The 22,234-nt window shown below is 44.1% G+C and overlaps 1 protein-coding gene across 7 annotated transcripts in view; it reads left to right on the top strand.

Annotated features, from left to right (window-relative positions):
* The window catches only part of LOC309857443 (mitochondrial ornithine transporter 1-like), a 30,574-nt gene extending 8,580 nt beyond the window's left edge, over positions 1-21,994 (top strand). For 2 of the 7 annotated variants that reach the window (XM_082750146.1, XM_082750148.1), the window contains exons 3-8: positions 10,937-11,313; positions 14,192-14,361; positions 15,312-15,470; positions 16,541-16,696; positions 21,257-21,324; positions 21,823-21,990. In XM_082750146.1, the coding sequence (XP_082606272.1) occupies positions 11,108-11,313; positions 14,192-14,312 (327 nt within the window). In that variant the 5' untranslated portion in view covers positions 10,937-11,107 and the 3' untranslated portion in view covers positions 14,313-14,361; positions 15,312-15,470; positions 16,541-16,696; positions 21,257-21,324; positions 21,823-21,990. Of the gene's footprint in view, positions 1-10,936; positions 11,314-12,053; positions 13,013-13,115; positions 13,707-14,191; positions 14,362-15,311; positions 15,471-16,540; positions 17,776-20,457; positions 20,576-21,256; positions 21,325-21,822 lie in introns of those variants that run through there. The other 5 variants (XM_082750147.1, XM_082750149.1, XR_014307717.1 and 2 more) reach the window with 4 other exon arrangements.
* Positions 21,995-22,234: the final 240 nt, after the last annotated feature.

The raw sequence follows: 22,234 nt of genomic DNA, 5'->3' as shown, positions 1-22,234 counted from the left end.
TTGCAAATATCTTCTCCCATTCTGTCAGTTGTCTTTTGATTTTGTTAACTGTTTCCTTTGCTGTGCAAAAGCTTTTGATCTTGATGAAATCCCAATAGTTCATTTTTTCCCTTGCTTCCCTTGCCTTTTGCGTTGTTCCTAGGAAGATGTTGCTGCGGCAGAGGTCGAAGAGGTTGCTGCCTGTGTTCTCCTCAAGGATTTTGATGGATTCCTTTCGCACATTGAGGTCCTTCATCCATTTTGAGTCTATTTTTGTGTGTGGTGTAAGGAAATGGTCCAATTTCATTTTTCTGCATGTGGCTGTCCAATTTTCCCAGCACCATTTATTGAAGAGGCTGTCTTTTTTCCATTGGACATTCTTTCCTGCTTTGTCGAAGATGAGTTGACCATAGATTTGAGGGTCTATTTCTGGGCTCTCTATTCTGTTCCATTGATCTATGTGTCTGTTTTTGTGCCAGTACCATGCTGTCTTGATGATGACAGCTTTGTAACAGAGCTTGAAGTCCGGAATTGTGATGCCACCAACGTTGGCTTCTTTTTCAATATCCCTTTGGCTATTCGAGGTCTTTTCTGGTTCCATATAAATTTTAGCATTATTTGTTCCATTTCTTTGAAAAAGATGGATGGTACTTTGATAGGAATTGCATTAAATGTGTAGATTGCTTTAGGTAGCATAGACATTTTCACAATATTTATTCTTCCAATCCAGGAGCATGGAACATTTTTCCATTTCTTTGTGTCTTCCTCAATTTCTTTCATGAGTACTTTATAGTTTTCTGAGTATAGATTCTGTGTCTCTTTGGTTAGGTTTATTCCTAGGTATCTTATGGTTTTGGATGCAATTGTAAATGGGATTGACTCCTTAATATCTCTTTATTCTGTCTTGCTGTTGGTGTAGAGAAATGCAACTGATTTCTGTACATTGATTTTATATCCTGACACTTTACTGAATTCCTGTATAAGTTCTAGCAGTTTTGGAGTGGAGTCTTTTGGGTTTTCCACATATAGTATCATATCATCTGCGAAGAGTGATAATTTGACTTCTTCTTTGCTGATTTGGATGCCTTTAATTTCCTTTTGTTGTCTGATTGCTGAGGCTAGGACCTCTAGTACTATGTTGAATAGCAGTGGTGATAAAGGACATCCCTGCCGTGTTCCTGACCTTAGTGGAAAAGCTTTCAGTTTTTCTCCATTGAGAATGATATTTGCAGTGGGTTTTTCATAGATGGCTTTGATGATATTGAGGTATGTGCCCTCTATCCCTACACTTTGAGGAGTTTTGATCAGGAAGGGATGCTGTACTTTGTCAAATGCTTTTTCAGCATCTATTGAGAGTATCATATGGTTCTTGTTCTTTCTTTTATTGATGTGTTGTATCACATTGACTGATTTGCGGATGTTGAACCAACCTTGCAGCCCTGGAATAAATCCCACTTGGTCGTGGTGAATAATCTTTTTAATGTACTGTTGAATCCTATTGGCTAGTATTTTGTTGAGTATTTTCGCATCTGTGTTCATCAAGGATATCGGTCTATAGCTCTCTTTTTTGGTGGGATCCTTGTCTGGTTTTGGGATCAAGGTGATGCTGGCCTCATAAAATGAGTTTGGAAGTTTTCCTTCCATTTCTATTTTTTGGAACAGTTTCAGGAGAATAGGAATTAGTTCTTCTTTAAATGTTTGGTAGAATTCCCCCGGGAAGCCATCTGGCCCTGGGCTTTTGTTTGTTTGGAGATTTTTAATGACTGTTTCAATCTCCTTACTGGTTAAGGGTCTGTTCAGGCTTTCTATTTCTTCCTGGTTCAGTTGTGGTAGTTTATATGTTTCTAGGAATGCATCCATTTCTTCCAGATTGTCAAATTTATTGCCGTAGTGTTGCTCATAGTATGTTCTTATAATAGTTTGTATTTCTTTGGTGTTCGTTGTGATCTCTCCTCTTTCATTCATGATTTTATTTATTTGGGTCCTTTCTCTTTTCTTTTTGATAAGTTGGGCCAGGGGTTTATCAATTTTATTAATTCTTTCAAAGAACCAGCTCCTAGTTTCGTTGATTTGTTCTATTGTTTTTTTGGTTTCTATTTCATTGATTTCTGCTCTGATCTTTATGATTTCTCTTCTCCTGCTGGGCTTAGGGTTTCTTTCTTGTTCTCTCTCCAGCTCCTTTAGGTGTAGTGTTAGGTTGTGTACCTGAGACCTTTCTTGTTTCTTGAGAAGGGCTGTACTGCTATATATTTTCCTCTCAGGACTGCCTTTATTGTGTCCCACAGATTTTGAACCGTGGTATTTTCATTATCATTTGTTTCCATGATTTTTTTCAATTCTTCTTTAATTTCCCGGTTGACCCATTCATTCTTTAGAAGGATACTGTTTAGTCTCCATGTATTTGGGTTCTTTCCAAACTTCCTTATGTGGTTGAGTTCTAGCTTTAGAGCATTGTGGTCTGAAAATATGCAGGGAATGATCCCAATCTTTTGATACCGGTTGAGTCCTGATTTAGGACCGAGGATGTGATCTATTCTGGAGAATGTTCCATGTGCACTAGAGAAGAATGTGTATTCTGTTGCTTTGGGATGAAATGTTCTGAATATATCTGTGATGTCCATCTGGTCCAGTGTGTCGTTTAAGGCCTTTATTTCCTTGCTGATCTTTTGCTTGGATGACCTGTCCATTTCAGTGAGGGGAGTGTTAAAGTCCCCTACTATTATTGTATTGTTGTTGATGTGTTTCTTTGATTTTGTTATTAATTGGTTTATATAGTTGGCTGCTCCCACGTTGGGGGCATAGATATTTAAAATTGTTAAATCTTCTTGTTGGACAGACCCTTTGAGTATGATATAGTGTCCTTCCTCATCTCTTATTATAGTCTTTGGCTTAAAATCTAATTGATCTGATATAAGGATTGCCACTCCTGCTTTCTTCTGATGTCCATTAGCATGGTAAATTCTTTTCCACCCCCTCACTTTAAATCTGGAGGTGTCTTCGGTCTTAAAATGAGTTTCTTGGAGGCAACATATAGATGGGTTTTGTTTTTTTATCCATTCTGATACCCTGTGTCTTTTGACAGGGGCATTTAGCCCATTCACATTCAGGGTAACTATTGAGAGATATGAATTTAGTGCCATTGTATTGCCTGTAAGGTGACTGTTTCTGTATATGGTCTCTGTTCCTTTCTGATCTACCACTTGTAGGCTCTCTCTTTGCTTAGAGGACCCCTTTCAATATTTCCTGTAGAGCTGGTTTGGTATTTGCAAATTCTTTCAGTTGTTGTTTGTCCTGGAAGCTTTTAATCTCTCCTTCTATTTTCAATGATAGCCTAGCTGGATATAGTATTCTGGGCTGCATGTTTTTCTCGTTTAGTGCTCTAAAAATATCATGCCAGCTCTTTCTGGCCTGCCAGGTCTCTGTGGATAAGTCAGCTGCCAATCTAATATTTTTACCATTGTATGTTACAGACTTCTTTTCCCGGGCTGCTTTCAGGATTTTCTCTTTGTCACTGAGACTTGTAAATTTTACTATTAGGTGACGGGGTGTGGGCCTATTCTTATTGATTTTGAGGGGCGTTCTCTGAACCTCCTGAATTTTGATGCTCGTTCCCTTTGCCATATTGGGGAAATTCTCCCCAATAATTCTCTCCAGTATACCTTCTGCTCCCCTCTCTCTTTCTTCTTCTTCTGGAATCCCAATTATTCTAATGTTGTTTCGTCTTATGGTGTCACTTAATTCTCGAATTCTCCCCTCGTGGTCCAGTAGCTGTTTGTCCCTCTTTTGCTCAGCTTCTTTATTCTCTGTCATTTGGTCTTCTATATCACTAATTCTTTCTTCTGCCTCATTTATCCTAGCAGTGAGAGCCTCCATTTTTGATTGCACCTCATTAATAGCTTTTTTGATTTCAACTTGGTTAGATTTTAGTTCTTTTATTTCTCCAGAAAGGGCTTTTATATCTCTCGAGAGGGTTTCTCTAATATCTTCCATGCCTTTTTCGAGCCCGGCTAGAACCTTGAGAATTGTCATTCTGAACTCTAGATCTGACATATTACCAATGTCTGTATTGATTAGGTCCCTAGCCTTCGGTACTGCCTCTTGTTCTTTTTTTTGCGTTGAATTTTTACGTCTTGTCATTTTGGCCAGATAAGAGTATATGAAGGAGCAAGTAAAATACTAAAAGGGTGGCAACAACCCCAGGAAAATATGCTTTAACCAAATTAGAAGAGATCCAAAATTGTGAGTAGGGATAAAGGGGATAAAAAGAGGTTCAAAAAGAAAGAAAGAAAAAAAAAAAGAAAAAAGAAAAGAAAAAAAAAAGAAAAGAAAAAAAAATTTTTAAAAAAAGAAAACACCTGAGAAAAATGTAAAAAAGAAAAAATATATATATTAGATAAACTAGTAAAAAATCTTTAAAAAAGAAAAAGGTAACAGTTAAAAAAAAAAAATTTTACCCGAAGGCGAGAAGAAAAAGAAAGAAAAAAAAAATGAAAAAGAAAAAATTAAATTAACTGCAAGACTAAAAAAAAAATCACAGGAAAAAAGCCATGAGTTCCGTGCTTGGCTTTCTCCTCCTCTGGAATTCTGCTGCTCTCCTTGGTATTGAAACCGCACTCCTTGGTAGGTGAACTTGGTCTCGGCTGGATTTCTTGTTGATCTTCTGGAGAGGGGCCTGGTGTAGTGATTATCAAGTGTCTTTGCCCCAGGCGGAATTATACCTCCCTTACCCGGGGCCGGGGTGAGTAATCCGCTCGGGTTTGCTTTCAGGAGCTTTTGTTCCCTGAGCGCTTTCAGTAGAGTTCCGGAGGACGGGAACACAAATGGCGGTCTCCTGGTCTCCGGCCCAGAGGAGCCGAGAGCCCAGGGCCCCACTCCTCAGTGCGCCCTCAGAGAACAGCGCCCAGTTACTCCCGTCTGCCTGACCTCCGGCCGCGCTCCGAGCTCACCAAGCCTGCGATCGGTTCAAGGTAACACCAAGCTGTGAGCTTACTGTCGGCTCCGTCTCTGCAGTTGGCTTTCCCGTTCCAATACCCGCAAGCTCTGCGACACTTAGACACCCCCGATCCTTCTGTGACCCTGTGGGACCTGAGGCCACGCTGACCCCGCGTGGGCTTCGCCCCTGTTTAGCCTCTGGAGCGATGTCCCTCAGCGGAACAGACTTTTAAAAGTCCTGATTTTGTGCGCGGTTGCTCCGCCGCTTGCCAGGAGCCGGCCCCTCCCCCCGGGGTCTATCTTGCCGTCGCTTTGGATTCACTTCTCCGCCGGTCCTACCTTTCAGAAAGTGGTTGTTTTTCTGTTTCCAGAATTGCTGTTCTTCTTCTCTTCGATCTGCCGATGGATTTTCAGGTGTTTCCAATCTTTAGATAAGCTATCTAGCTGATCTCCGGCTCTGAAGCAGTCTCAGCTTGCTACTTCTCCGCCATCTTGACTCCTCCTCCAAGAAATGAACTTTTAACAATATGACTTTCCCTTATTTGTAGGTCGTGTATGCAGTGTTCAGGAACATGACAGTGCAAATTCCTCAACTATCATCTTTCCAGGCATTAGCATATTCAATTTTTACAGAGATCTAGAAGATATAAAACAGGCCCTTTCTCTTTGGCTCTTTGTAACTCCAGTAAGACTGACTGTGAAAGTGATGGGGTTTGGGAATATAGGTGAGGTTAGATGGGGTAAGTCTGGAGCTGATGGCCAAGAAGGGATTTATGATTTTTTTTATCCCTGGAATTCCCAGATATCTAGGAGTCTCTATTCATCAATCTTACTGAGTATTTGATAAGCACTGACAGTCTCAAGACTTGAATTTTTCTTGGCACCTGAGTGGCTCAGTTGGTTAAGCAACTGCCTTTGGCTCAAATCATGATCCTGGAGTCCTGGGATCCAGTCCCACGTCCCGCTCCCTGCTCAGAGGGGGTCTGTTTCTCCCTCTGACCCTCCCCCCTCTCATGCACTCTCTCTCTCTTAAATAAATAAAACCTTAGAAAAAAAGACTTGAATCTTTCTTTAGCTCTGGGAAGTTTTATTCCATTCTTAATTATTTCCTCTGCTTCATTCCCTTTATTATCTTTTCCGGGAATTCCTGTCAAATGGATGTTGGAGCTTCTGGATCTCTCCTCTATCTCTGGATCTTTCTTTATTATCTCTTTGGCCCTTTGCATTGTAACCTTAGAACATTCTTCATGTTGATCTTCTAGATCATTCCTTGTCTCTTCAAGTATGTCTCTTCTGCTATTCAGAGCATCTATGGAGTTATTTCGAAGACATCTGGATGATAATTTTTAATATTTCTAATCTCTTTTATCTCTTTGAAGTTATTAATCCACTTCTTCTAAAATTTTCTTCTCTTATATTATCTGTTTCTTTAGGTGTTGGCACCTTTGTTTGCAGAATTTTGTGTCTGTTTTCCTTCAAACTATGGTAATTCCTGATGGGAGTCAGGTGATTCCTCATGGGAGTACTGAAATTTGTACATAAATGCCTATTCTGCTTACCAGAACGTATCTCTAGTGACTTTGAGGGAGAAGCCAAACACAAGGTTAGACAGACTGTCCCAATTCCTTGATTTATGAGCATATCTGTTTCCTCTTTATTCTGGAGTTTTTGTTCCATCCAAGGTTTCACTAATTTTCATCTGAGTCCCAAGCCACATAATTTTTGCAATTTCTTTAAGTCCATTGGAGGCCTCTCTTTTCTCAGTCTGGAAGGCAAGTCTTTACATGTTCTACTTCAGAGTCCTCTCCTTCATCCCCCTATAAACCTACTTCCATTTCCGACCCTGAACTTTCTTCCTCCTCTGGCTCAGAATCTTCTACTTCTTTAGTTACAATAACCTCCAAGACATCTTTGGTCATTCCCTCAACTCCATGCTTCATATTTACCACAGTATGGCATTGGAAGATGGAATCCTTTCCTCACATTATTCCAAAGCCACCTCTTCTCCCTTCTTCCGTGCCTTCAAGCCTCCTTCCTCCCTCCTCTTCTAACTCTGAGCCGTCTTCCTATTGAGGGTTTGTTTTTCCTTCCAACTGAAGATCCTTCCTCCTGAGTCTCTAAGATCTTCAGCTCCTCTGGCTCAGCAACCTTTACCTCTTTAACAAATAGCTCAAGCCATCACCAGTTTCCTCCTCAGTTCCATGCTTTGAGCTTATTAGTTTTATCTACTTTTTCTTGAATTTGTATCTTCCTCCTTCCTTTTTTCATTTTGTGGGAGTGTATCTTTCAGTAATTCTTTCATAAATGATTTCTGGCTGGTAAATTTGATGCGGCTTTACATATCTGAAAAGGTCCTTCACCACCCTTAAGGCCTAAATTCTCATTTAACTGGATATAGAATTTAAATTCAAAATCACTTTCCCTTAGAATGTTGAAGACATTAACTCCATTGCTTACTAATATTCAGTGTTGCTGATGAAAAGTCTGCTGCCAATGCAAGTCTTGCTCCTTCAGCTTCTCTGGAGGTTTGTAGAATATTTGCTTTATTCTTTAAACTGAGAGGGATATTTTTCCCATCTTTGCTTTGACCAGTTCATCCTCTGCAATGTCTCTCTTCTCTCCTGTTTCTTCTGTAGGATGCTCTGTCTCTGCGTCCATCAACTGTATTGCTTATGGCTTCTTCCCCACTTCCCATGAGTTTGTGTTTTTGTGATCCATCATGGGGTAATTCCTTGCCTTGGTTTGTCTTGTATGCTTTAGCTTCATCTAATTTGCTAGTTACTTTTTTTCTTCTAAAAATCAAATTTTCAATATCCTCAACTATTTTAGAGTGTGCTGCTTCTGTTTTCTTAATCCTGTTTTTTATGTGACTATATCTTTTATTTGTTACTACTCCTTTTTGGTACAAGAATTCTTTGGATTTTTCATTCTAAAATTTCCTTCAGGTCCTATTTTAAAAAGGATTTTAAGTTATTTACTTGAAAAAGTGAATGAGCACAAGTGTAAGTGCAAACAGTGGGGGGAGAGGCAAGAGGGGCAGAGAGAGAGAGGGAGAAGCAGGCTATCTGCTGAGCAGGGAGTCCGATGTGGGCTTCAATCCCAGGACCCTGAGGTCATGACCTGAGCTGAAGGCAGATGCTTAACTGAGTCACCTAGTCTCCCCTCCTTCATGTCATTTTTAAGAAATTGTCTTATCTTTTCAACCACTAAGTCCAGGTTTTCTATCAAGCCTTTAAACTTCTTCATGACAACTACTGACGTGTCTCTGCATTTTCAGTCTAATACCTGAGCCATCTTTTGGTCACTTTCTGTCAACCGAATTCTTTCCCTATGGTGATATTTTCCTATTTCTTTGTGAAAGTCTAGTAATTCCTTCCTTCCTCTCAACATTTTACTTTTAAGCAATCTTTTTTCCCAATGTAGGGCTCGAACTCACAACCCTGGGATCCAGAGTTGCATGCTCTTTTGACAGCCAACCAGGCATGCCAAGTCTAGCAATTTCTGACTGCACATGAGACATTGTTGATAAGTATTCAAAACAGAAGTATTTTATTTTTCTGAAGAGTAATTTTTGTTTTTTCCGGCCCGCTCAACTCTCCCAAACTAAAAAATATTATATACATCTATATATACATATCATCCAGTGAGAGTCTTCATCTTCAAGGAAGTTATTTGCAGAGCAGTATTTGTCTTCAGCACAACTGTGTCTCAGTGCCTCAAAAAGGGATCCAGCCTGAGGACACATACACACGCACGCGTGTCCCTGCGCCAAAGGCTTTGTAGTATATCTAGAAATCTGGGATTGCAATAGCTCTATCTTTGTTGTTCTTTCTCGAGATTGCTTTGGCTACTCAACAACATTTGTGCTTCCATACAAATTTTAGGATTATTTGTCTATTCTTTGAAAAATGCTGCTGGTATTTTGGTAGGGATTGCACTGAATCCATTGATTTGCTTTGGGTAGCATGGACATTTTAACAATGTTTGTTCTTCTAATTCATAATCATGGTACAATGTTCCATTTGTGCTGTCTTCAATCTCTTTCTCATTGCTGTATAACTTGCAGAGAACAGGTCTTTACCTCCTTGGTTAAGTTTATTCCTAAGTCTTTTATTCTTTTTGTTGCAATTATAAGTGGGATTGTCTTCTTAATGTCTTTTTCTGCTACTTTGTTATTAGTGTAAAAGAATGCAGCAGATTTCTGTATATTTTGTATCCTCCAAATTACTTCATTTATCAGTATTTATTTATTTGACAGAGAGAGACACGTGGCAAGAGAGGTAACACAGCAGGGGGAATGGGAGGGGAAGAAGCAGGCTTCCCTGCTGAGCAGAGAGCCTGATATGGGGCTGGATCCCAGGACCCTGGGGTCATGACCTGAGCCGAAGTCAGATGCTTAATGACTGAGGCACCCAGGCACCCTCTTCATTTATCAGCTCTAATAGTTTTTGTTTTTGTTGTTGTTGTTTGTGAAGTCTTCTTTTTGTGAAGTTCTTTTTTGTGAAGTTTTATTTAAAGTAGACTTCATGTTCACTGTGGTGCACAATGAGGTGCTTGAATTCATGACCATGAGCGTAAGACCTGAGCTGATATCAAGAGTTGGATGCTTAACCAGCTGAGCCACCTGGTGCCCCTAAGGTTTTCTGTATGTACTATCATGTCCTGTGCAGATAGTGACAGCATAACTTCTTCCTCACCAATTTGAATGTGCCGCTTCCAGTTGGCGACAAGAGAAGAATTAGGCACAAACAAGTCACTGCAAAAGATTGGGAGCAGGGGACAGCAGTGGAAAAGGACTGCTGCCCCGAGCAACTCCACAGTCTCACTTTTATTGGATAGAAAACAATAGCCAATAGGATTGATGAAGGTCAAACGTTAATCTTGTCTTGCAGACAAGCAAGAAGGAGGGTAAAGTTTATAGTTAACCAAGCACATTCATAGGACTCCTCTAACTAACAACGGGCGCTTCTGGGAAGAGAAAGGAGCGACAAGGGATAAGGGAAGCAGGCGTTTTCGTGCCACCCTGAGCTGACTGGGCGTTCCCGGATACTAGGCTTCCCTGAAGCAGGCGGCATTCAGCCCTGGGCGGGCCGGGCGTTTCCAGCTGCCCGGCTTTGGTGAAGGGGCGGCCTTCCACCCTGAGCGAGCCGGGCATCCCAGCTGCCCAGCTTCATGGTCGTATATCGTCCTTCTCCCCAAAGACCTGTTGTCAGTATATGTATTTCTTAAGGCCATATCTAAATGTGCTTGGTAACTAGTAAAATCCTCCAGGGGTTACAGTTTAAGTAACAAATTGTTCTGAGGGGCAGCAGCATGAATGCCTTGTATTTCTCGTGTGATTCCTGTGGCTAGGACTTCTAGTACCATGTTAAATAAGTGGTGAATATGGACATCTCTGTCTTGTCTCTAATCATAGAGGGAGAACTGTCAGCTTTTCACCATTGAGTATGATGTTAGCTGTGGGTTTATTATGCTGAGTTGTGTTCCCTCTAAACCTACTCTGCTGAAATCCATCCATTTCATGGTGTACTTTGTCAGATGCTTCTCTGTATTTGAAATGATCATATGGCTTTTGTCCTCTTGCTAATTGGTGCATTCCACTGATCAATTTCAGAATATTGAAACCACCCTTGCATCCTTGGAATAAAGCCTGCTTGATCTTGCTGAAGGATTTTTTTTCCTGTATTGTTGAATGCCATTCGCTGTTATTTTATTGAGGGGAATTTTTGCAGCTGTGTTCATCAGACAAGTTAGCTTGTAATTTTTTTTCTACTATCTTCACTTTTGAGGTCAGGGTAGTGCTGGCCTCCTAGAATGAATTTGGAAGTTTACTATTTTTTTTGGAATGGTGTTTGAAAGATAGGGATTAACTCTCCTTTGTGTTTGATAGAATTCACTTGTGAATCCATCTAGTCCAATTTCGTTTGTTGGGAGGTTTTTGTTTTGTTTTTTGATTACTGATTCAATGTCATTACTAGTAATTAGTTTCTTCAAATTTTTTTCTTTTACTTTATTTTTCCTTTAGATTTTATCTATTTACTGAGCATAAGCAGGGGGATCAGCAGACAGAGGGAGAGGGAGAAGCTGTCTCCCCACTGAGCAGCAGCCCAATGAGGGGTTCGACCCAACCGTGGGATCAGGACCTGAACTATCCAGGTGCCTGACGGGGCACCTCTTTGACACCTTGAAAGTGAAGATGCAGACGTTCCCTGACCTGTACCGGGGCCTCACCGACTGCTGCCTGAAGACCTGCTCCCAGGTGGGCTTCCGTGGCTTCTACAAGGGGACCAACCCAGCGCTGATCGCCAACATTGCTGAGAACTCGGTCCTCTTCATGTGCTACGGCTTCTGCCAACAGGTGGTGCGGAAGGTGGTTGGATTGGAGAAGCAGGCCAGGCTGAGGTGATTTGTGGGTACTAACAATTTCTTCCTTTGTTTATAAAGAAAACGTTGTTGCCCAGTCAAAATTTGTATGATACCTTATGGGAAGAGTGTTTCCTTTTTTAAAATAACCACATTGTTTCTGATTGTGAAGTTGTCATGTAAAACTTGCAGAATGCTGGTCAGTAATGCACCGTGAATAAGGAGGTGCCCTTACGTGCTGGTGTTCTTCAGGAAGATGCTTTTCAGATGCCCTGGTGGTACTGCTTCTCTTGTGGGCACCAGGGCTGGACGGGAGCCACAGGTGCAACTTGTGAGCCGAGCTTTGGGTTCCCCTTCATCAGAGTGCAGAGGACTGGAAGAAGCTGCCTGAGCCAGACAGGCTGGAGAGCAACTTGGAATTTTAGGAGGAGCTGGAAGCATCTGTGAAGATGCGGATGGACTGACTCTTTGGCCAAGTCAGCCCAAACATCAGACTTCGGCTTGTGCTGCGTCCTCCCTTGCATATTTATTTACACAGAGACCATAGAGGATTCAGGAACCACTGGCATGTGTAGCCCTTCCTTTTTTGAACGTTGATTTATTTTAAGTCATTGAAAATTGTATCAGGTTCATGGTTGGGCAGATAGCTGTATGGGTTGTTTCGGTAGGAACTGGAAACCCATTTGCAACTCCGGTCCACCCGACTGTAGGCCCCTTTTGTGCAGAAGTGTTCTCTGGAGACGCCTAGTGATCTCAAAGACGTGCCCTTTTGTTCGCAGGAGTTTTGTCTTCATGGATGGAACGTGTTTTTTAATAGCTTGGGACTGGGTGGAATGACCCAGGGAGATAGCATCTATAGAGGGCTGCACATGGATTCCAGGACCTTCCACACAGAAGGGGTCATGAAGAGGAGGAGGAAGTAAAGAAATAAGCAGGAGAGAAACCAGGAGAGTGTGGGATCTCATGCTAGAGACTGACAGAAAGAACACTGTAGCGACTGTCACTCTTCCTGCTAGAGGGGGACACTTTCTCTGGGACAAGATGGGACATTTAGGTCCCCTGCGACATTCCCAGAGGAGGATGCCTTATGGAGAAGATGGAGGTAGGAAGCAGCCACATGAGGTCCTGGAGGAAGTCCTCCAGCCAAGAAGCCATTCTGTTTCATGTGGTCTCACCCCGTACCCTCCTCTCCCGTCCTGGTGAGGCAGGAGGGAGCTGCGTCTTCATCCCACAGAACGAACAGTGTTTGCTTATTACCTGGCAGGGAATGGCCACCTTAGAGTTGATGGAGCTGGAGCACCCACACCTGTTCTGTTTTGTTCATCCCTCCTCATGATCTGTGAGAGCAGCAGAGCCCCTACTGTTCTGTTTAAAGGTGGGGACTCCCATTTGCAGATACTGGCTTAGGACCCTATTACTTGAGCTCATAACTGAGCACAAGACCGAGTCCCCGTCCAGTACTCTTGCCGTAAGACCAGAGTCGGGGATCTGGACTGTGTTAGGATTCAGGTCTAGAGGAAGACCTGGTCAGTAGAGGCAATGAAAGGAAAGCCCTGCTTGGAAGAGCCTACGATGAATTTCAGCAATGATACCGTAAATATTTGCATGTCCTTGGCTTGAATGCCTCCTCGAGTTCAGTTCTCTTTTGACCTTTGTCCACATGGGGTCCTAAGAGCAGGAGGGTTCAGTTACATGTTTGTTGAATGGGAGATAAGCAGCCGATTCTTACCAAATCCCATCCTGTGTCCGCTGTGGTTTCTGTTCTGGGTCTAACACCTCTCCTGCAGGTGCAGCCTGGGGCCCCACGTGCCTCACTGGGCGCCCAGGTAGGGGAAAGGACTCAGAGTCCACTGCAGGTGTGCTTTGACTTTGATGTTGCACTAGAACAGCGTGCTCATACTCAGGCCCCCGACTCTTAGGCTGAAGGGCTTCCACACCGATCGATGCCATCTTTGTTCCCACAAACCTGGCCGTTCTGGCTGCTGGTCAGCAAATTGATGAAGGGTGCCCGAGGGAAATGAAGCCTGGATCTGCAGGCTGGCTGAAAGACTGCAGAAGCCACCTGAAGCTTTGGTCTTGACAGTCCGCTGGGTACGTGTGAACCATGTTGGACAGTTTCCATTCGCTAGAACCTGAGCACCAGCAGAGTTGCATGTCACTGGGTAATGGCCTCATACCCGATTCTCTGAAATGAGAAGCAAGTCTGGAACACAAGCAGGGTCTCCCTCCTGGAAGAAAGCCTCGCTCCCCACCAACTCTTCTGGAAGCAGACAGGCTTGGGCCTGCCCTCCGTCTACCCATGGCCCCGATGCCAGGTCACCGGGGACCAGAAGGTTGGGGCTGAGATTGGAGGCGTCCCTTGATTTTCTCTTCCTGTCTGATGTCCGTTTGTGTGACGGTTTAAAAGAACCCCGGACAGTTGCTTGTGCTCGGTCTGTAAGGCTTTTGCTCACGGTTTGGGGAAAGCTTGGGAGGGGATCTCCGTAGCTGGGGAGAGGGTTGCCTCACGGGGGTGTGGTGTCCTGGTGGTTAGGTGATGCAGGCTGCTGGCTTAATAGGTGAGAGTCAGGGAGCCAGTCATCCTGTGAGCAGCTCACTCTTCCTGCCCAGTCCCGGGTGCCAGCAGGGCTCTTGTGACCGAACACAAGTCTCTATCAATACACACTTTAATGATATTTCCTAGCTGTTGGATAGTTCAGGTGAGAACAGTTGTCCTAAAGTAATAGGATCTGTGCTTCTCTGAGATTTCCTACCTGCAGAAGCCTCATTTTCAGAATTTGGGCCCCTGAGTTTCTAGAATCAGCCATTCCCTGCCTGCCCAGGGTTTAGCCAAGCCTGCCACAGGGGTGGAAGTGCCAGCCTCATCCCCAGCCCCCCATTTCCCCTGCCCTAAGCACAGCTCCCTGTCTCCCTGCAGCACAGTCTGGTCCATGGGGAAGAGCGTCCTCAGGAAGGACTGCCCCTTGGGCTTCTACCACGGCCTCTCCAGCACCTTACTCCGAGAGGTGCCTGGCTATTTCCTCTTCTTTGGTGGCTGAGAGCTGAGCAGGTCGTTTTTTGCATCAGGAAGATGGAAGGATGAGCTAGGTAAGCATTTGGCTGGGCTGGGCCGGGCCGGGCCCCACACTGGCCTGCTTATTGCAGAGGCTGTGGGGGTCTGCTAGGCACGGAGGTTTCTGGAGGTTTGGAAAGGACCTTGGCACCTTCCTCTGGGTGAACTCATGTCCTTGCTACGAGGGTGAAGCTGTGCATCCCAGACTTCTTTACTGGAGTAACATTTTAGGGGAGAATATAGAAATTACTTTCCTGTTGGAAATCACCTGTAAAGCATTTTGCAATAAGCATAAAACTTGGTAACAAATCTTGAGTGTGTTTCCAGAGGACTGAAAAGTGTCATTCTTTCTAGCTTGTCCTGTGTACCTGCTTGACGCAATCATGTCAATGTTTGGCTTGCATGAATGATTACTTGTTAATTCTCAAACACATCACTTCAGTGTTTTTGGCTTATTCTGGGGTTAGGCACGCTCCCAGGCTTAACTGTCGTGTTTAATAAGACAACTTTGTCTTTCATGGTAAAGGAAGAATCAGGGCTGTGGGGCATTAACATAATGAAATACTGCAGACTGAGAGTGTTGGAAAAAACGTGACCCGTGTTTCAGTGGCCACTGTTCTCATTCCCATGGGGTGGGGGGCGGGTTGCCATGTTGCTGGGGGCCTGCTGGTTCTGTGTGGGCCAGTCCTTCGGAGGGCAGGCCAGCAGGGCCACAGCGCCACAGTGACCAGCACTGATCTGGTCCTGTGATGAGGGGCAGACCCAGAGTGCCACATGGAACCTTGTGTCCTCTGAGCAGAGAGCCCAAAGGGGGCTCTATCCCTGAGATCAGGACCTGAGCTGAAGGCAGATGCCTTACTGACTGAACCACAGGTGCCCGAAGTATCAGCATTTTTATTTGCATCTACCTGCACCCACTACCACCTTGACCTCTGGAAATGCTGTCCTTGAGACAAAAATGCTGTTGGCTGCTTTCCTCCTCCAGGCCCTGTCCCTTTGATGTTAAGCGGTGGAGTTGGTGGGATCTGCCTCTGGCTTGCTGTATACCCAATGGATTGCGTCAAATCCAGAATTCAAGTTCTTTCCGTGTCTGGAAAACAGGCAGGATTTATCGGAACCTTTATAAGCATTGTGAAAAATGAAGGTGAGTCTGCTCATTGCAGAAATGGAGTGGGTATGTCTAGACCGGTCATTTCGCTGTAACCCTCGTGGAGGTCGATCACGTGTGTGTGGTTGCTCTCTTCCCCTGCCCCCTGTCCTTCTTCTAGCGCCCCTGCCTTCGCTTGCTTCCATCCTCAAGAATGTTTGCTGTCCTTGTTCCTCACTTCTGGGCCAGGATTCTTTGTTCTAAATAGCCCGGAGGGAACTTTAAAACTCCAGATTGTGCCTAAGGGGACAAATGCTTGGAATTCAGCACCCCTTGTTCCATAGAGTATAGATAGTATCAGAAAAGGATCTCTAACAGAACCACTAAAGGACTTAAAAGAACATGCTGCAAGTCCATAATGCTCAGACTTCCTGAAGGTGATTGGCTCTGAATTTTGAGAGTTAACGTAGGAGTATCAAGATTTTCTAGGAGATGTTTGTATAATGCCCGGATCGTGCCTCTGGTGAGTAGAGACCTGTCCTTTCAGCATCCGCTCTACATCTTTCACCTCAGGATGTGAACTTCTCGGGCTTGATTTTCCGAGAGAGCGGTCACAGGGTGTGGAAACGGTTCAGTTCATACTCCAGAGTTGCATAAAGCCTCAAAGTTGTGCAGAGCCCTTATGCCTCCCTCATCCACTTGGATCTTCATAACAGTCTGGGCAGTGCCAGCTGTGGACACAGGACTGTGCTTTTGGCCCAGTGTCTTGTGATCCTTGTCCTCCCGAATGAATCTGTGAGGCTGCTGCCCTCCTGTGTTCTGGGGCTGCTTCTCTCTGCCCAGGTGAGGCCTCGTGCTGCCTGGTCCATGTACCAGGAGTGAGTCCGGGACTCGTGTGTGGTACCTGAGCGTCGCCAAGATTTGCTGGAACACTGGATGCCTGGCCTCGTTGCCGTGAGCCTCCATCCTTCCCGTTCGTCCAGGGACACCTGGACAGAAGCCTTCCGTCCCTTGTCGGCATTCAGTGTGTTGTCTGGATCTGTCGGTGTCCAGCCCTGGGCTCTGCGGCTTCACAGGGTCTCTCTGAGAAGGGGCATCTCAGTCTTTGATCACTTCTTGTCTTCTAGGAATAACGGCCTTATATTCTGGACTGAAACCCACAATGATCCGAGCGTTCCCTGCCAATGGGGCGCTCTTTTTGGCCTACGAATACAGCAGGAAGCTGATGATGAGCCAGTTCGAAGCCTACTGAAGTGTCCTGGCGAAACGAGGTCCAAGTCTAGGCACGTGACCATGACAGTTCCTCTCAGGGTTTCATGGAGTACAAGACCAATGGGGAATTAGTTTGGTTTCATAGGAGTTCTATTTTTTTGGTCTTCCCTTATACTCTAAATCTTAAACTTTGTGAAAAGGGCCTCCATTTTATCCTATTAATTTCTGCCCATAATCGTACTGAAATTGAACTCAGTTGCTGCTCTTGGATTTGGTGGGACATTTAGGGTGAGCCGCCGGCTTTGCACAGGATCTGAAAGGCTAAATATAGTTCGTTCAGGACTTTTCGTAAACCTGTATGTGTCCGTGCAGCTTGCATGGTTACATGTTAGTAAGGCGTCATTTGGTTCCATGTTTAATTCTCAGATCTCACCAGAAAAACTCTGAGGTAACCATGTTTCATGAAGATGACTATGAGTGATTCCTTACTCTAGATGTAGGCTCTCATTTAGAACCTTAGTACATGCACTGTGTGCTATGTGGCTGAAGTTCAGTTTTTCTGTGGTGCTTGACAACTGAAATATCTGTGTAGATTTTGTAGAGGAGAACATATCCGCAAACTGGTGTGGCTTCCATGTTCACGATTTAAGTTAGGAGTAAGCCTCTTGGACTTTCCCAAGATGTTGTACTGTTAAAATAGTGCCATTCACTTCCTAGGTGGGATCATCTTGACCCCTGACACATTGTGAGGTGTGGTGAGAGCAGCACGCCCCTCACCTGTGCCAGCTCCCCTTCTCTCCCAAAGAACTCCCCCTCTGCTGGGCCTTAGGTTGAGGGAGGTGCTGAGGGGAGGGGGCCCTGCTGCTGTGTTTTGTGAAGGCCCCTGACCGCCAGCAGGCCTGCTTCTTCCGTCTCTGGGTCCTGGCCTGGGTAGGATTGCAGATTATTTCTTTGGACCTTTTTTGGCCTGCTGATGCACTTTGGCCCACTCACTCACTCACTGCCTCCACCGACCAGAAACCCTTCCCGGGAGCAGAGTGCCAAAGCCAAGAGAAGCCCTTGTTCCCTGTCTGGTGACTGAAGGAGAGTGCTCGTGGGCAAGGTTCTCTTTCAGATGGAACTGGACAGAACCGAGGGCTTGTCCTCCACAGTGAGTGATGTTTGGGGTGACCCCTTTGTTTACATTTATCTCAGGATCGCTAACTGCCATGTTTCTTATTGGGTTGGAGCCTTTTACATTTGGTACTGGCAGTCCGTGGATTTTCAGGACTGTATATAGGGGGTGACTTTACAAAGCAATGAAACAAGCCAAGTAATTTTATTTAGCTATGCCATACGAATGCACTAACCACCACCACAAAACTCCAGGTCACCTGGTGGAAGAGGGTCCCTTCTTGTCCCCACTTAGGCAAGCCTCGTCACACTGTGCTGCTCCAAGACCAGCTAGGGCTCTCTCAGAAACCAGTGTTCTTAAGCAGGCTGACTCTGCTAACATCTGTCCCGTGTGTGTCTGTCCTTGTTGGCACAGTGTCCCCCTCGAGTGAAACCTCTGGTTTCCTGAAGCTTTTTGTTCTCTGCAGAGGCTCTGTGCTAACTCTAGCCCACGTGCCAGAAGCCAGAGGGTCGGGGCAGTGAGCAGCTGCTCTTTCTGTATACTGCAGCTGTGCAAGTTGGCCCACCAGCAGCATTCTTCTTCTGCCTGGTTGTGTGGATGGGGTTGATGTAGCAGGAAACTGTTCTATTTTTTAAAAATAGCTATATTTCCTATTATGTTTTGGATAATTCTATTCCAGGGTAGTCCGATCTATTTGAAAACAAAACAAAACAAAACAGTATCATTCTGATGTACCATGATGTAAGATTCTCGAGTTGTTCAAGGAAGTATTTATGTCAGGATGTAAGGAGGCAAGCCTGTAAATTGTCCTTATGTGAGCAAAAGCATAAGAGTGTAGCAACTCAATGGCCAGGAATTTGGATGCATCTTGGAGGGTTAGGGAAGAGGAACCCTAACTGTAATCTTCTTTCAAAAAGCAAGTCTTGAAAATTGGGGTTTTCTCCTTAGTGCCAGCTAAGTATCTACCCCCCACCCCTGCCCCCTGTCCATAAGTCTGCCACCTGGTCTGCCCCTCTGGCTTATGGCTGCGTGCATGTTCAAGGGAACAGTACAAACTGTTTAGCGGCAACATGTGTTTCTGTAACACGAATTACAGCAAGTAATGTAGTCAGAGCTTTTCCTAAAGAGCCTTTACATGGGCTGTTGCACTGGTAGCTGAGACCCTTTGAGGGCTATTTGGAGGGAAAAAGAGCACCTGCATCCAGGCATGTTCATAAATAAGGATATTTTATTTATATAATATATAAATATATAAGCATATACATAATGACGTTAAGGTACTTAGAATAAAACAACATACAGCAACGTAGAGCATAGGATTCCCTGTGGACACTGGACTAACCAGTGTTTATAGTGAAAAGATGATCTTCACAGAGTTCCCTACATTTAAGTGAAGTTGGCTGGGAGCAGAGTCTGTGTCAGGGGCTGTACTTTAATAGGCAGACATTTACTTTGACTTCACGGTGATGTTACAAAGAGAAAGAATCTGCTGTAATGTCTGCTTATGTTTACCCAGATTCTCTTGTCCTCCAAGGACTGCCTGTGTAATTGAACCTTGTATCACAAGCTCAGCAGGGACTGTTTATGGGAACGTTCCTATGGGCTCAAGCCTCGTACTTTGCCAATCGGAGGTTTGTTAAATAGCTTAGAAATGACTAAGTAGCAGGGACTACTTACCCAAAAATACATAATAAACCTCATGCAATATTGTGAGGAATCATTTTAAATGTTATTTTGAACTCTTAACTTTGGCACACAGTCCCCAGGAACAGTAGTTCTCTCAACTCTGGCATACATCCTTCAGGAAAGAAAAAGGACCACTAACCTTTTATAATGTATATACTTAAGGTGTCAAAAATGTGTATGTAAATGTACTGTAAGTATACATGCAAGGAAGGACGGTTAGGAGACCTAAATGTGTGGCAGGGATGGTGGAGAACAGGATTCTAGTATCTCACTTCATCAAAATACAGCTCGACTGCAAACTCCTCACGGTAGATTTTCCATGTTTTTTTTTTTTCATGGGGATTATCGATTTCATTTCGTGGAAGGTAAAGCCTAGGAAAGAAGAAACATGTTTCAAGCACAGAAGGCCAACCAGGGTTAGTCTTAGTCCCTCTCCTGTGCCTCCGTTGGCACATACAAGTGGAAGGGCTTGGTAACATCTGGGATGGCCAATGTTGGGGCAGTCAGTAAGGCTGTTTGTAATTCCCGAAATGCTCCTTCTGCCTCAGCTGTCCACTCTACCATAGTGAGTCCTCCCTTAGCCAGTTCACAGAGAGGTCGCACCATCTCCATGCACCGCGGTATCCACAGCTTGCAGCAGCCCACCGTCCCAAGGAACTCCCTCATGGAGACCGAAGCCTAAATAAGTGGCGTGGCTCTGACAGAGCTGTGTTTGTATTGCTGACACCCGATATCCTTTTCCCTGCAGAGTCTGCAAGAGAGCTCTTGTCCCCCACAAGCAAGACCCATAGTCCTCAGCGGCTATTTCTACTATTCCCACTAACTCAGTCCTCCTTCAAGTACTAGAGAACTAGAATTCTAGAGAACTTCCAGACTCAGGAACGAATTTTTAGATAGGGAAGAAGTTTCTCTGGAATAATAATCTTTAGTTAATAATAAAAAAAAAAAGATTTCCCAGTTTAGTCACTAGAAAGTTATTTTGAAATGGGAGACTATTGATTTTGTTTTTTAAAGATTTTATTTATTTGACAGAGATCACAAGTAGGCAGAAAGGCATGCAGAGAGAGAGAGAGAAGCAGGCTCCCTGCCAAGCAGAGAGCAGAGAGCCAGATGTGGGGCTGGATCCCCAGACCCTGGGATCGTGACCTGAGCTGAAAACTCCCAACAACTAACAGTATTGATCAAGTTAAAGTTTGTGCCCCCCTCCATCCCCTGCTTGCTCCATGTTATGGGAGAATCTGTTCAATAGTGAAATGGTATGTGTGTGGAAGCAAGTGACCTCGGTGGTTCCCATACCAGATGGCTCCCCTTTGATCCCTGAAGCCGGTCTGAACACTCGCTCAGTCAGTGGTCTGAAGCAGGAGCTCCACTACAAGTAGTACTGGCCTGAGCAGTGTTGCTTAATTTTGTGATTTTCAAGGGCCATGAGATGAAAACTCTCTCATGTGTGGGTATTCTTGTCATTAATACTGACAGTCAACTATCAGTGTAACTGCTGCTTGTAGAAATGGATGAGGTCTTTGGACATAAAGTGGCATTGGTCTCCGGTCAGCATGATGTAAACTAGGTTGGAGGACTATTGTCTAATTTATATAGAAAAAAAAACACCTTTCCTTAAATTTTGATAGGAATGGCAAGAAAAAGCCATTTCTTAAAGTCTCCTTTGTGTCGTGAGCGGAGGGTTATAGAGGTTAAGTGCTGTGTGTCTAAGGGCTCTAATTGTTCAACATATATAGAAAGGAGGAAAAAGGAGAAATTTTAATCTCTTTGGAATTAGTTTTTAGTATCATTTTTACTACGAAAGTTAACTTTTTTTTTTTTTTAATTTTAGGATCTTCCTAAATATGACAACTGTCCATTTTTCTTTTGGTTCCATACATCTTTTGTACAAAATAACAGGTATGGCTCTAGTAGAAATGGCTTAATCTCCAAGATCTGTGTAAGGCAGAATGGCACTCCTGCCCTCAATTTATAGAAACCAAGAAATCCTCAAGTCCCCCATTCTTCATTATGTAAAATATAGGGTTAGTGTTGAGAACCACTGTGGCCTTATCCTCAAAGTCCATGGATTGTCATGCTGTTTCCGCATCAAGAATGATCTCTGAATGTTCACACGGAACTCAGAACCGTAACCCTAGCTAATGGGTGGATAAATGGAGAAGTTTAGTTTGCTTATTGCGGCTTCCTGGATTTATCATTTACACTTGGTCTCAGAGTGCAGCCATTACACATATAAATAAATGTGAATCATTGTTTCTATTAAGTTGGAATACTGTTTACATTTTTAAAAGGCCAACATGTTTGGAGGGTATGGTACTGCACTGCTGAAAAGTGAAATATTCCCTTTTCCTTCAGAATTTAAATGTCACTGTTGAACGTGTGTCATTTGATTTGCAGATGCCAGGACACACTACGAAGCTCAGTTTTAAAGTTGGCATTCACATTCAAAAAACAGTATGTGATTGGTCATGTTTTATTAAAAAGGTGCTTGCTGATGGTCTCATAGGCCTTGTCCATAGCCAACTACTGGATGGAGTGACCAAAGATTGGCCATGTTTCTGGAATGAAGGACTTTGGGGCTATCCTGAGTATTTCTTTGTAACTGATTGGCCCTTGCACAGTAGTGCAAGTGTGTGTGCAAGGATTTGTATACACGAGGAGCTCTGAAAGAGAACGCTGTGCAGACTGGGTGGTGTGGGGGAGGGAGAGGAAAGACATGGAACACATGAAACAGAAATGAGAGTGTTGAGTCCCAAGGGCCAGAAGGCACCCCGTCTACCTGGAATGGAGTCGGTAGGTCAAGTTACTG

The sequence above is a fragment of the Mustela nivalis genome, assembly GCF_964662115.1.
Source record: "Mustela nivalis genome assembly, contig: HAP1_SCAFFOLD_712, whole genome shotgun sequence".
Lineage (NCBI taxonomy): Eukaryota > Metazoa > Chordata > Mammalia > Carnivora > Mustelidae > Mustela > Mustela nivalis.
The sequence above is the reverse complement of the archived record's forward strand: the minus strand, read 5'-3'. Positions and strand labels throughout refer to the sequence as shown.